The sequence below is a fragment of the Phoca vitulina genome, unplaced genomic scaffold, assembly GCF_004348235.1.
Source record: "Phoca vitulina isolate PV1807 unplaced genomic scaffold, GSC_HSeal_1.0 scaffold24, whole genome shotgun sequence".
Lineage (NCBI taxonomy): Eukaryota > Metazoa > Chordata > Mammalia > Carnivora > Phocidae > Phoca > Phoca vitulina.
Window position 1 is genome coordinate 7,839,163 of NW_022589727.1, and position 15,346 is coordinate 7,854,508.

Genomic DNA, 15,346 nt, shown 5'->3' on the forward strand with positions numbered 1-15,346 from the left:
ATTCCATACTTTATTCAGATCTTTAAAAGTTTTACCTAATGTCCTTTTTCTGTTCTAGGATCCCATCTGGGTTATCACATTACATTTATTTGTCATGTCTCCTTAGACTCTTGGCTGTGACACTTTTTTCGACCTTCCTTGTGTTTGATGATCTTGATGGTTTTGGGGAATATTGCTCAGGGATTTCGTGACATGTCCCTCAGTTGGGATTTGTCTGATGTTTTTCTCAAAATTAGAATGGAAGGGAGGAAGACAGGAAGACGCAGAGGTCAAGTGCCATTTTCATCACATTTTATCAAGGTACTTACTATCAAATGACCTATCAGTGTTGATATGCCCTTGATCGCCTTGCTGAGGCATTGTTTGTCAGGCTTCTCCACTGTAAAGTTAGTTGATTTTTTTCCCCTTTTTATACTCTACTCTTTGGAAATAAGTCACCATGTGCAGCCCACACTTAAGAAGTAGGAATCCGTTAAACTTTTCAAATATGAAATGCTTTAAGTGGACCTTTTTGAAATCTCAAATTATACCGATTTGTATTGAATTCTCTCATAAGAACTTGGAGAGCAGATATTGAGTTGGTTAAGGATGATTACTGAGTTCTTCAGATAATGGATGTGAATGGTATATTGTTCTTCTGAGGGTTGGATAGTCATAGTACCAAAGGAATCTGTTGGGAAAATCAGTATTTTCCTAAGAAAAAAAGGTCAAACCTTTCCACGTATAGGCCTTCCTGATTAGCTTTCACTGTTTTTTTTAGTCCTTTTTAATACTGGGAACATTTCTGCCTTCTGTCATTAGCCTACTTCTCTTTCTTGTATGTCTCTTTCCCAACCAGGAATGGGAGGGGACTTGCCATATTTTGGTGTACATTAGAATCATAAGGATGTGGTGTGGTATGATGGATAATTCAGTAAATCAGGTTCAGTATACATTTATTTTTTTCTGAAACCACGAAGAGCAAAGTTTGACAATATCTTGGCTGATGGTAGATATATAGAAGATAGAGTGGGGGAAGGGTGAAGCAAAATGGCTTAAGATGGCTCAGAAGCATTTCTGTATATGCACTCAAACAGGCCTAATGGGCTCCTGCACGTTTCATGGTTTATAGATAGATTTTTATTTGCTGCCTCTGAAGCCCAAATCTTACTTCCAGCTCAGAATGCTAGAACCACATTTCCAAGTGCCTTCTACTAGAAGTCCCAAGGATAACACACTTGACATGCTGAAAATTGAACTGTTTACTTCCCCAAAGGAGTTTCTACCCATCTTTGCTACCTCAGATAATAGCACCTCCTTCCAACCACTTATCAAGCCTAAAACCTCATCATTCTTCACATCAGAACTACAACCAGTCCTGCTGATTTTTCTTAATACAGATTCTTTTTGTCTTTTGAGTTAAGGTATTGCGTGCATACAGTGTAGTTTGTAAAGTGCGTTGCTGCTTGACGTACAGTGTAATTTGTGAAGTGCCCCTACTGCTGCTGGCTTGGTTCAGGCCCTACTCTGTCTTTCTTAGACATTTGCAGTAAACTAATTGGCTTTCTTCCTCAGGTTCATCCTCTTAAATGTGACTGTATTTGGTAATGGAATTAATTTCTTCACTTTGCACCATGCTCTGTGGTGGTAGTGAATTGGCTTGCTCATATCATGCTCTTTATCCTCCCTGCCCTGTTATCTTGCTGTTCCCATGTCCTATTATGTTCTACTCACCTCTCCTCAGTTCTGAAACCCTTCCCTGAACTCTGCAGTGTGGCAAAGTCCTCCATCCTCCAGTTCTGGTATGTCACAGAAAGTGGTTTTTGCCTCTAATGGAATACATCATACTTTATTGTAATTACTCATTTGTTTGCATGCCGATTAAATTGTGTATTCTTCTAGGTAAGGATTATGATTCATCTTTGTGTTCCCAGCACAGTGACTGGTACCTTCTATAGTAGATACTCAAGAAACATTTAACTGAAGTATGGAGTAGATCAGTTGAGACCTTCGAATTCAATATCAAATAGCAGAATGATGCATTATTTGAAAAATGAAAATGAAAATAATATGCAGTAAGAGCTAGAATCTCAAGTCGGAAGACTGTCAAACTGACATCTAAAATGTTGGTGTGTAAATTAGTAGGTGTTATAAGTTACAGGTGATGTATAGAAAGTAGTTACTATAAGCAGTGCCTGTTTATTTTCTATGGCATTGCTTTTGTTTGACCCTTTTGACCATCACTCATGTTCATCACTGGTTTTTATATAATATTTGCATGAACAGAGTGGTCTTTCCAAGAAATCAGGTTGGAATTTGGTGGAGAGTATTTATATTATATGAGCTTGGCATTTACTGCACCTGGAATAACAGGCTCACCCTTATCCTTGAATGTTTTTCTTTTTTAAGTGAATTTCTTAGTAAAGTAGCAGAACTTGGAATCCATTTCCCATTAAAAACAATATTATTTGGGGGTGCCTTGGTGGCTCAGTTGGTTAAGTGTCCGACCCTTGATTTCAGCTCATGTCATGATCTCAGGGTCATGAGATCAAGCCCCACATCGGGCTCCGAGTTCAGCACAGAGTCTGCTTGTCCCTCTCCTTCTGCTTCTCCCCATTAGTGTGATCTCTCTTTCTCTCTCTCTCTAATAAGTAAAATCTTCTTAAAAAAAGAAACAGTACTGTTTGTGGCACTGAGGTTCTCAGACTCACAAAGCCTTTTTTTCCCTTCCTTTAATATTTTTATTGAGATGTAATTCACATGCCATGTAACAGGGTACAGGTTTGTTTTTTTTTAAGATTTTATTTTTAAGTAATCTCTATACCCGACAGGGAGCTCCAACTTAAAACCCCCAAATCAAGAGTCAGATGCTCTACTGACTGAGTCTACCAGGCACTCCTACAGTGTACAGTTTTTAAATATATTGACAGGATTTTGCAGCCATCACTACAATCTACAATTTTAGATCATTTTTATCCACCGTAAAGGAAAGCTCTTAACCATTTCCACTTCATCCCACCCCAAGCCCTAAGCTTGGCTCTATATTTGGCTCTTCTGCAGATTTCATATAAATGGAACCATACAGTATATAGTCTATTTAGCTAGCTTCTTTAACTTAGTATGTTTTCAAGGATCTTTCATGTTGTAGCATATATCAATACTTTGTTTATTTTTATGGCCAAATAATATTACATGGTAGAAATATATCATGTTTTGTTTCTCTATTCATCAACTGACGGATATTTGAGGTTTTTTCCTACTTTTTGGCTATTATGAATTACTATGAACATTCATATTAAAATTTTTGTGTGGCCATACATTTTCATTTCTCTTGTATATTCCAAGGAGCAGAATTGCTGGGTTATATGGTAACTCTGTATGTTTTTTTTAGGAATTGCCAGACCACTTTACATTTTCACCAGCAGTGTGTGAGGGTTCTGGATTCTCCACATGTTTGTCAGCACCTGTTATAGTCTTGTCTTTTTGTTTGTTTGTTTGTTTGTTTGTTAAATATTTGAGAGAAAGAGAATGAGCGCACGTGCATGAGTGGGAGTGGGGGAGGGGCAGAGGGCGAGAGGAAAAGAATCTCCAGCAGACTCCGCACTTAGTGTGGAGCCCGATGTGCGGGCTTGATCTCAGAACCCTGAGATCATGACCTGAGCCAAAATCAAGAGTCGGATGTTTAACCAACTGAGCCACCCAGGCGCCCTTGTCTTTCCTTTTTATTATAGCCATAATTGTAGGTGTGAAGTGGTATCTTTGTGGTTTTGATTTGCGTCAAGTTTTTCATACTGGCAGAATAAACAATACTATACATTTGCAGTAAAAGCAGTATATATCAGCTCAATATTTATTGCTAAGGGAAGGGGCTTAATTTCTTAATGGTTTTGCTCTGGGGGAATTTTTTATCTTAAATTTTAAAATTCAAGTTCTCTTTGGAGCTAGAACAGAATTAAATTCATTTAGGGAAAAAAGTTAAGTTGAAACACAAAATAAATTTTTTGAAAGCTATTTTTGCAAAATGCAGGTTTAGTTAGCAAAGAATGAGAAGATTATGAAAGGGATTTAAAAAACCGGTATTGGCTTTACCTATTGACTGACTTATGAGGTTGAATTTCCCGATACAGTACATGTGTGCCACTGGACCCACAATTTTTGTTTTCTCTTTCATGCTTAGGGTTTTTTGGGGAGTGGGGGTGCAGTCAGTGTTGGTTTACTAATAGAATAAGGAGAGATTTGTTTTTCCCAGCTTTACTGAAGTAAAATGGACAGCTAAAATTGTATATATTTAAACTGTACAGTGTGATGATTTGACACATGTCTATTTTGTTGAAATGATCACCACAATCAGGGTAATTAACACATCCATCACGTCACATAGTTGTGTGTGTGTGGCGAGAACACTTAGGTCTCCTCTCAGCAAATGTCAAGTACACAACACGGTATTATTAAATATAGTCAACATGCTGTACATTAGATCTCCAGAGCTTATTCATCTTATAACTGAAGGCTGGTACCCTTTGACCAGCATCTCCCCATCCCCCCCTCCCATCCCAGCTTTTGGCAACCACCATTCTACTGTTTCTATTAAGTTCATCTTTTTTTTTTTTTAAGATTCCACATGTAAGTGAGATTATACAATGTTCATCTTTCTCTGACTGATTTCACTTAGCATAATGTCCTCTAGGTTTATCCATTTGCAAATGCCAGAATTATCTTTTTTCTTACAGCTGAATAATATTCCATTGTATATATGTATGTACCACATCATCTTTATCCTTTCATCCGTTGACAGAAACTTAGATCTTGGCTGCAGTGAACATGGAGTGCAGATATCTCTTTGAGATAACTGATTTTCTTTCTGAGGTCAGTGTTAGATATCTGTTCTGACACCAGGAAGTCACCTTCAGCTGTCTCCTACCCTATTTCTTTCCTGCAAATTAGTTGGCCTACAGTTTAGCTCCTATTACGAATCTTCTAATTGCTTTTCACCATAGCCTCCACTGTTCTTGACAGTTCCCTTAGGCTTGAACTTCTCCTTGCTTTGTTGTTGTAACTAAAATGTGAAGAGATTAGGTTTTGTCTGTTTTATGGCCTGCTTCTTCTGTCAGGCAAAAATTTTTTGTGTTGGGGGTCTGTAACTAGGAGCAGGGACAATGGTAAACTTCTGTTTGAGTGTTACCTCTGCTATAGATGCTGAGCTCTTAGTAAGAGTGAGGAGGCAGCAGCCTGTGTTCGTCTCAGCTTTCCCTTTCTGATTAGACCATCACCTCCTGAGTCGTGCGCAAGGCTTGTCAGTGCCCCAGTATTCTTGGCTTGCCACATGCAAGGTAGAGCCTCTGTTTCACCAGTGGGGGCTGAGTGAAGGGCCTCTGTGAGGCAGCCTTAGCAACAGGTAGCCGGGGATAGGATGACAAATGCTGATGCCTTGCCCTTCTCAGGAAGAAAGCCCTCTGACTGGGAGCTGCCAGAGAGTGATCCTTGTGTTCTTGCAGTGGTCTGAGGGGTGTCTGCCTTGCTGAGCTGGGGGGGGGGGGGGGGACATCTTGGTTTAGATACCACAGACGCTTGCCCTTCTTAATGGATTTTTCTGGAATAGATGTTTCTTCATACGTTCTTTGCCTTTAGGATCGTTTCCAGAAGCTTTAAATGGCTAGTATGGTTTTTAAAAATAGTTTTCACCAGGAAGTGGGTCAGTTGAACTCCTCACACTGTCATGCTGGAAGTGAGTCTCTAGGTCACTGGTTCTGAAAGAACATTTTGAATCTTTAATCCCCTCTTAACTATCCCCCTACATTGCTCCATCTTATTCTCCTTTTGCCCAACTTTATTTTCTTCACTGTATTTATATCTGAAATAATATTTATATGTTTTTTATGTCTCCTTCCTCCTGAAATGTTAGCTTTGTGGAGGCAGGAGACCTCATCTGTTTTTTTTTTTTTTTTTTTTCAATGCTGTTTCTCCATTACTTAATAAATATATACTTGGCATATGCCAGGGACTGCTGCAATAGCATTTCTCTGAAAGTGCTGTGAGCATTCAAGGTGCTGTGATGATTTTGATTTGAGAGAAGTACTGTCGTTACTGTACATCAGAATCAAAGTAGTAATACCGCCTCTTATAAGCATTGTTGCCATAAGAAACCAACCTGGGGAATCTTGGAGCCTCTTTCTAGACCACCTAGTCAAGTAATTTAAGACTTTCAGGGCTATGGCCTGGTTCACGTTATCAGGTAGTTATCAGGTTTCATCCAGTGTCTTCTTCAGGCTCACATCAGACAGCTTGCCACAGCTCCTTAAATCTTCTGGGTAGGAGATCCTGCCTGTGGTAGTAAGCAGAAAGCTTTTGACTACTACATACTTTTGTTTCTATTTGGGAAAGTATGACTTCACATGCTTATGAAAGATAATAACTCTTCTCATGGGATTATTGAGAGGATTAAATGAGTTCATATTTTAATGCCTGGCATATAATGGACATTCAGTAAATGGCAGCTTTTGTTTATATTTGCCAATTTTTTGTTTGCAGTAGATACCAATTGGCTGAAGGCTTTTAGCTGCCAATATCATTTGAATCAAATCTTGATTGAAGAACAATTATCTGGATGCTAGAAACTAGAAATTAGGGTGAGCCGTAATGACCACTAAAGGCACATATGACATTTCTCAAAACGTTCTCTAGCAGAGAATAATTGTTTTTGAACATGTTTGAACAGCATCTGAATATATCATGCTGACCTCAGAGTGTTTTATGTATTATTTATTCAAGAATGATTCAGCTAAGAACAGTGGGACAGATGGAGATAAGTGTTTGCCCCCATACCAGTGTGTTTTAAGGAAGAAACGTGCTAAATGTGGACATGAGTAATGAGATCCTACTGAGAAGTATGCATCTAGAATGTGAAATATTCTGGTGTTAATCTTTTGTATGCCACTCAGAGCTATTATACTGAAACTTACTTGGTGTTCCAGTGTGTATCACTGGTGAAGGAGATAGGGGAAGGGGAAAATCATGCCTTGAGATTGTAGATTTCTATTAAACTCTCTTTTACTCCATGTTGATCTTCATGATAAATTAGAGATGCAGGGACATGTAGACATGGCAAGAATTAACACCTCTCTTGTGTGCCTGAGGCTGTCCTTGAACTTTCCCAGCCTTGCCTGCTTCGCCTGCTCCTGTGCCCAGTTCCACGTGCTTCAGAATTCTCCTCTCCCCCATTCCCTTGGAGCAGTTGAGTTTTAGTAATTCTTACAAATTCCTTTCCCCACATGTGGTTATTCTTTAAAGGAGGAGGCTCAATCATGCAAAGAAACCTCACAAGTTGATTTCATTTAGGCAGAAAAACTAAAGAAGTGGCTCACAACTCTGTATTAGCATTCTTTTGGGAACTTCTACAAAATCCATGAACTCTGGACCCACTTCCAGAGATTATTCTTATTTAATTGATACGTAGTAGGACTGAAGTTCTCTTGAAAAAATCTGTTTATTCAAAAATTTCTTAGCTGATTCTGATGTACAGAGTTGAGAAACACTAAAGAAGAAGGATAGGCCTTCTACCCAAAATGAAAGCTTATCAGTCAACTTTTCTGTCTTGTTTGTGAGATCAGCCTTGGTTATTGGTTAGAGGGAGGGAGAAAGTTTCTAGTCTTTTCTAGAAGAAAGAATACCTATTTTCTAGATTCCCCCTTTCACATCCCACCTCCACTAGGTGACGGAGCATAGAAGGATCTTCTCTCTCCATGTGGAAATCTGGCTACTGCAGTTAAAAGGAGATATTCCCAGTGTAGAGAATGGGCTGTTTCCCTCTAAGCCAAATACGATCTTGATTGGTTTCCATTCTCTGGGTCTTTGGGCCACTGTTGGCAGGGTTTCCTAACCTTTTTGGGGCCGTTGGAACCCTTTAGTGGTCTGGTGAAGCTTTGGACCCCTCTCAAGTTCAGTATTTTAATGTAGAAAGTAAAATGCATAGCATTACAAAGGAAACAAATTATATATAAAATACAGTTGTTGACATAATAAAATTTGTATAATATATGCTTCTTTACTGACACATTATATAGCGTTTAGTTGGTCTAATAACTACCATAATTTCAAAGTCATGATAAATGTAAACAATATTGGGATGCCTGGGTGACTCAGTCAGTTAAGCATCTGCCTTTGGCTCAGGTGTCATGATCCCAGGGTCCTGGCATCAAGTCCCGCATCAGGCTCCCTGCTCAGCAGGGAGTCTGCTTCTCCCTCTGCCTGCCCCTCCCCCAGCTTGTTCTCTCTGTCTCTCTCTCTTTCTCTCTGGCAAATAAATAAACAATATTTCAAGATAGCTTTAAAAAACTGTATTGTAATATTATAGCAACTTGTTTCTATTGGAGACAGACTCAAAGGTACTGATAATACTCCTGTGGTTTGTTGCCAACATTCACAATTGAAAATAATGCTAATGTTCAGTTTAGGTTTGTGAAAACAGATACGTAATTTTTCTTATCCAAGCTCAAGGATGCCTGAAAATCTTATTATGTTGAGGTTAAGTATATTAATCTGTTAGTCTTCTTTTCACAGATGTGTCACAACAGTGCCACAACACAGATGTGGGTGGCTCAGTCAGTTAAGCATCGGACTCTTGATTTCAGCTCAGGTCATGATCTCAGGGTTGTGAGATCGAGCCTCGCCCAGCATGGAGCCTGCTTAAGATTCTCTCTCTCCCTCTACCCCTCCCCCCCTCCTGCTTGTGCTCGCACTCTTTCAAAAAAAGAAAGATTGTGGTTTTTCATAATAATAGAGTTTACCAGTATATTTCCAAAGTCCCTCCTTTGATCCTAATGCTAACATTGTAATCATCCTTTTTTATTTAGCATTAACTGAGTGTAATACCAGATTTTATGCAGAGTATTAGCTAGATAGTGCTTCTCTCAACTCCAAGAATGCTAATGAAAGTGGTTTGATGTTACAGGAATACAAGCGCAAGTTAGCCAGAGTTTCCCTGGTGCGCAAAGAACTCAGGTCCCGGATCCAGAGCCTGCCAGACTTATCCCGATTGCCCAATGTCACTGGAAGCCACATGCACCTGCCCTTTGCGGGGGACATCTACAGTGAAGATTGATGACCAGTCTCTTTCCAGGGCCCAGGACTTTGCAAGAAATGGAGACAGGTTAGGTGGACAGTCCTGTAGCGTTATTTTTGTATATGGTTGAGAGAATGACTAACAAAAGAAGTGACAAGTAATTGATAGAATTGTTTAAAATGTTGGTTTGTTTACTATTTTATTGGTAAGTTAACATGACTTAGTTTAAACAAAGTGATGATCTCTGTGTATTAATAAGCTCACAAATAGTGATTATTTTCAAAAGATCTTTTTGTAAATTTTTTTGATCCAGGGCCTTGTGAGAAATTCCATGTTTCTATTTCTTCATGTATTTTCAAATATTTTTCTTTATTTTCTTCAGTATCTAATCACTGTAAAGTATGTAATTCCTAAAGGGTGAGAACTAATCAAGAGTTGGTAGAGACTTTATTATGGTATAGTTAGGACTTGATTGTAGGAGTGACTAAATGTTCCAACTTAAGCTTCACCCTTCTCCCTGACCAAAATATCAGTTCTGTGCCTCTTTAATGCCTTTGATTCCTTATTCCCTAGAGGTCAGTAATTTAACACTAAAGGGTCAGATTAAAGCTTAGAGAACTTTTCCACAATAGTACTGTAGGGGTTCCATTCCAGCTGCCAGTGTAGAATAAAAGGAGTGTTAAATAGGGACCCCCTTGATCAAACTGTTTAGAATTATTTGAGTAGGTTAATATGAAAATGCTTTGGAAATGTTGTAAAATGTGACCTTCTACCAAGAGGACAACTTTGATTCTGAAACTGATTGCTATTTTCAAATCAGTCTCTTTTTAACATAATCGATCCCTTTAACATAAAGCCATCTAGGGGATTAAAAGAAACATAAAATAATGGTACTTTTATTATTCGCTTAGCCATTTAACTTCAAAAACAATAGTATTTTTAGCTCTAAAATCTCAACACAATATTCCTTGAATTTCGGTAAAGTAACCTGGAACATTTTTAATGTTTCCTTAAGGTTTTTGAATGACTGTATATTTGGAAATTAAGCAGTGCTACACTACAGGGTAGATCTGGCAAATGCTATATTTGTATATTTAGAATTACCAAAACAAATGTACTTTTACCTTTTATTTCTAACCCTGTGTGTTAGAGCAGTTGCATGCTCTTCTGCTTTCTTTTTAAATCACATTGTTAAGCTGTGGATTTGTACTCAATAATGACTTAGGATAAACATTATTTTCATTCATCACATATTAGACATTTTTCTTTTCCTTGTAAGCAGATTCAAATTAGATAGTCAATAAAACATCTTTAAATCCCACAAGCCAATTATGTCTCACTAGTCTGAATGGCTTCACTCTTTTGTTCTCAATATTAGAAATTATAGTTAAAATGAATTTATATGTGAAGGAGAAGGCAAGTATTTATTTTCAGTACCCAATAGTTCTGGAAACAGTGCTTTTAACAGTTTGACCTCTCTCCAAAACATAGACACATATTAGTAGTCCCCATCCATCTATGGCTTATATTCCAAAGTCTTTTAGTCAACTTTTGGGCCTCTGGGCACATTGTCTCACAGAAACAATAGGAGTTAGGTTCCCTGTAAACACTACCACAGAAAGCTCACCTGGGAACCTAATCCACTTAACCATGAATGTACTTATTAACTTGTAATGTGGTTGACAAATTACTAATAGACCCTGACCAGCATTTGTAACATCAGTCTAACTAAGGAAATGGTGTGCAGCAGCCAGACTCACACACTGGGGTGTCTGTCTGTCTTGTGTACCTCTGTCCCTAGGTGTAGGATATGTAAGAAGACGACTCAGCATGGGGGGTGGTGGGGTAACCAATGCACAATTATAAAAACCTAGTTATACCTGTTATAAAAGTATACCATGTAAGTTAGTTTTTCTTGTTAAAGTGAAAGCAAAAACTTGTATATTAATTTATTTTCAGTGTCTTGATCTTATTTATGACCTGCTAAAGTGGTGATTTACCCATTCAAAATATATTTTTTCCATTTAAAACTAATTTATAAACTATGTACTCCTGGGAAGATTTGAATTATTAGAAGTTTGTTGAAATATTTTCACCACTTAAGACAGACTTCTGACTTAGATACTGATTTTAATGCCAGTATCTGTTCTAAATATTTATGATAAAAATGCATTATTTTTTTAAAGAGCTTGATGGGATTTGTGATAAGTGATAGTACTCAACCTGAATCCTACCCCCCCTTTGACCAATCCTCCACAAACCTTTAGCTGTTGGTTAATTCACTAACTGTAAACACAAATAATATGGTCTGGTTTAGAAGTTATCTTTTCAGCCTTATGATAGTTAACATGGTAAGCCTTAGCAGCGAACAGTCTTCCTTTCTAAAAGGTAGACTTAGATTTTCTCAAGAAATGGGGTAAGATGGGGTACTATAATACCAAATTCTAAATCATGAGCATTTTCTCCACTGTGTTGTATGTACATGAGGCAAATCATGCATCTTTGAGTGCAGTTTGGCCTGGCCCCTCAAGAGAAAAGCATGTCACCACACTTGCAGTAGGGGTACTGTGGTTTGAATGGATACCATCACTCTTTTCTCCACAAACAGTGCAGAGAGCTGTCTGGAGTGGCAATTTGAACAGATTCCCTGGCGTTCCCTCTGCTCCTTCCATCACTACAGTAAGTAAAAGAACCACCTGGGGGAACCCGGGAGTCCGAGAAAATCAGCTCTGCTCAATAGCCAAGCTCCCCCTCTAGGAAAACCAGTCCAGATGCAGCTATTTTAGGGGGTATAGCTCAGCGGTAGAGCATTTGACTGCAGATGCAGCTATTTTGGTACCTCTTCTCACATGCACTCTGAATCAGGGCTTTTCTGTAAGAATTCCTTCAGAATCAGCAAAAGCTGGGATGACCTGGTTATCTTGATTTGCAAAATTAAAAGAACAAAACTAGGTAGTCAGTTGTCACTGTAGATGAGCAGGTAGTCTATTACAGTATAGTTATTGAACTGGCTCTGAGAAATCTTTAGAAAGAAAAAACTCAAAAGTCCAAATTAATTGGGAAAGTTAGAATGCCCTTTCTGAATTTTCCATTCTAAAAATTTGTATTATATGAAATAACATAAAGCTACAAAACTGCTTTGTATTCTATTAAGAAATAGCTCCTAAAGAGTAGTCTTGTTTCATAGTTGTTGCACTATATCAAAGCTTTTTAAAGTGTAAACCCAGTTCTTCTCTGTATAGAAAGGGAGCATTGTGTTACTGAATTTCTTTATACAGAGCATTTGTTGCCGTCTGTAATTCCAGCCATCCGCACACAAGTCTGTTCTGAGGTGGCAATAGCACATGGGAAGATGAAGTTTCCCTGTTTATTTACCCCCTTTTCTTTGGCTGTATCTGATGACAATATAAGATGTTCTTAATAAAGTTTTATGTTGTTTTTGAAATGTGTAGATGATTTCTGTGAATCTGATTAATTAGATGTGGGATGGGAGGGGAGAGATTAATGGACTGAGAAGGAAGCAGAGTACTGGAAGTATTCAGTGACTTTATGGTGGAGAAACTGTTGAAGGAGACTCCTTTGGCTTGGCCAGTGGTTCCCGAACTTGAGCGAACATCAGAATCACCTGGAGGCGATTAAACTCCTTCTGGGGGAAGGCCTGATGGTTTCGATTTTTAACAGTTCGATGCTGATGCCACTGAGTTGAGGGACCACATTTTTGACGACCACGACTCTAGATCAACTTTAAAGCCCATGATGTGCTTCACAATTTGTAATTCCAGGTAATGAGATAATAAAGTATGGGTTTTAAGCTCATTCTTCAGCAACTTCCTTACGGGGAGAGAACAAGATCCCCTCTTTTGTGACCTACCGCACAGCAGTGCCAAAGTGCTTTTGAGCGAACAGGTGCAGTTGGTAGCTTGCACTTCTGGAGCACAGACCCTCACCGCATCTTGAATCTAAAGCAGAACTGGGAGTACTAAAAATCTGTGAGAATCTCTAAGGCAGTGTTTGCCAAACTTCTTTGATAAGACTCACTTGGGACATTTTCAGAAAGGGCACCTACCTACTGAATCAGAATTTTGTGTGATTCTTATCGTCTAGAAAGTTGAGGAAATGTCTTCCTCTGACCACTCCTCCTGGTTCTCCGTTCCTCGAAGTCCTCTGGTCACTTCATCTGAATCCAGGTGCTCCCCACTCCCACCCCAGTTTTCCCCCTTTGCAGTAGCCGGTTTTATACAGTGGAGCCTATAACCAAAGATGCTCTTTAAGAAGATTTGGGATCCAGAAGCCTGCATTTTAAGCAAGGTACCCAGATGATTTTGATGCGCTTTGAGAAAGACTGCACTTTGAGAAATAGTGCCCTACAAAGCAAATTATAGTCTATACTAAACAATAGTGGTAGTTCACACGTATATGGTACTTAACTGTGCATTGGGAACTGTCCTAAGCACTTCATATATCCCTTGCAATAGATACTCTGGTTATCCACTTCTACATACTAGGAAACTAAGACACAGTGTAAATTCTTTGTGACCCTGAACAGGTCAAATGGTGAAGCTGGGATTCAGACCCAGCTGCAAGTTTGGCCCTGAGCCTGTGCTTCTTAACCACTACACAATGATGCCTGTTACACGGATACGTAGTGTAGCAGCTCCATGATTACCAAATCCACATTTTGCATCACACGTCAAGTTAATAGTGAAATTATAACATTATGCAAGTATGCAAGTTAAAAACCAGCACTACTGGAGGGGGCTTATCAAAGGACGTTACACCCAGGTTTGTTTTTGTTTTTGTTTTTATTGAGGTAAAATACATGTAACAAAAATAAAAAACACACGTAACAAGAAATATATCATTTTTTAGTGTACTCTGGCATTAAGTACATTGATGATTAACATTGTTGTGCAGCCATCACCACCATGAATCTTTAGATTTTTCATCTTCCCCAATGGAAACTTTACCCATTAAACAATAACTGCCTATTCCCCAGCCCCTTGCAAGCGCCATTCTACTTTCTGTCTCTGTGAATTTGACTTCCCTAGGTACCTCATATAAGTGGGATTAAAAATATTTGTCCTTTTGTGACTGGCTTATTTCACTTAGCATAGCGTCTTCTGGGTTCATCCATGTTGTAGCATGTGTCCTTTTTAAGACTGAATGATATTCCATTGTATGGATATGCCACATTTTTTTTATCCATTTGTCTGTTGATGGACACTTGGATTACTTCCACATTTTGTTGTGAATAATACTGCTATGAACATGGGTGTACAAATATCTGCGCAAGTTCCTGCTTTGATTTCCATTTGTTTTTCAAAGCAGTACTTATATTCACATCAACAAAGGAGAGTTAGAATGAACTATTGATAAGGATATTCTAGACAGTTGATGTCAAATCTTTTGAGATACACAGATATTACTCAACTGTATGTTTTCTCTCAAAGAGTTTACAGTCCAGTGGGAATGAAATACAGTGACAACTTTTAGAATTGCCCAAAGCTTACTTTCATTTTTAAACTAGCATATTTCTTCTAAGTTAGTGGTTCCGTAGGCCAGCAGTATTAGCCTTAGCTGAGAACTTAGCAGTGCAAATTCTTGGGCTCCAGATCTATTGAATCCGAAAAATCAGAGGATGGGTACCAGCGATATATCTTTTTAACAAGCCCTCTAGGTAATTCTGACCCAGACTCAGGTTCCAGGTTTGCTTTGTGCGTCACTGTTCCAGGCATCCAGCACTTTACCTCAGAGAGATTTGTGAGAAACCGTTAGAGGGAGTGAGAGGATTTGCTCCAACAAAAGCAACTTAAAAAAAAAAGTGTGCTTTCTTGACAAGCCAAGAAATGCTTTTCATCTGTGTTCTTTCAAGTCTTAATGAGCCCCACCCTCTACCCTGGCAAATTCTTCCATATTTCCTTATTTCATTTCTCTGTCTAGTGCATGTCTTGCAATTCTTCAGAGGTACGTAGAGTGAAGGAGAAACTGAAATGCAGTCTGGGGTCTGGCCATCATCTACTGGATCTAAAAGACTCACTAGCCCTTGGTGTAGTTAAACCACCACAGGTTTAGCTATTTTTGCTGCTGAAATCCCTGTGATTTTATTTCCAACTGTTCAATGACATCAAAAATGGAAACTATTTTTAGTATCTTTGTGGTAAAGATAATTATCTTAATAATAATGGACTTAAAATGGAATGTGAAATGAGTTTTAGAATTATACATTTCACATTTGAATTCCATGTACCATGGAAAAGGTACAAAACAGAATATTTGAATTTAAGTGAAATTGTTATGCAGAGCCATTAG

General features: G+C 38.5%; 1 protein-coding gene across 2 annotated transcripts in view; it reads left to right on the forward strand.

Moving 5' to 3' along the window:
• The window catches only part of RPRD1A (regulation of nuclear pre-mRNA domain containing 1A), a 72,709-nt gene extending 59,297 nt beyond the window's left edge, over positions 1 to 13,412 (forward strand). Inside the window, exons 7-8 of one of the 2 annotated variants that reach the window (XM_032421177.1) lie at positions 8,927 to 9,124; positions 11,646 to 13,406. In XM_032421177.1, the coding sequence (XP_032277068.1) occupies positions 8,927 to 9,076 (150 nt within the window). In that variant the 3' untranslated portion in view covers positions 9,077 to 9,124; positions 11,646 to 13,406. Of the gene's footprint in view, positions 1 to 8,926 lie in introns of both variants that reach the window. The other variant, XM_032421176.1, reaches the window with a different exon arrangement.
• Positions 13,413 to 15,346: the final 1,934 nt, after the last annotated feature.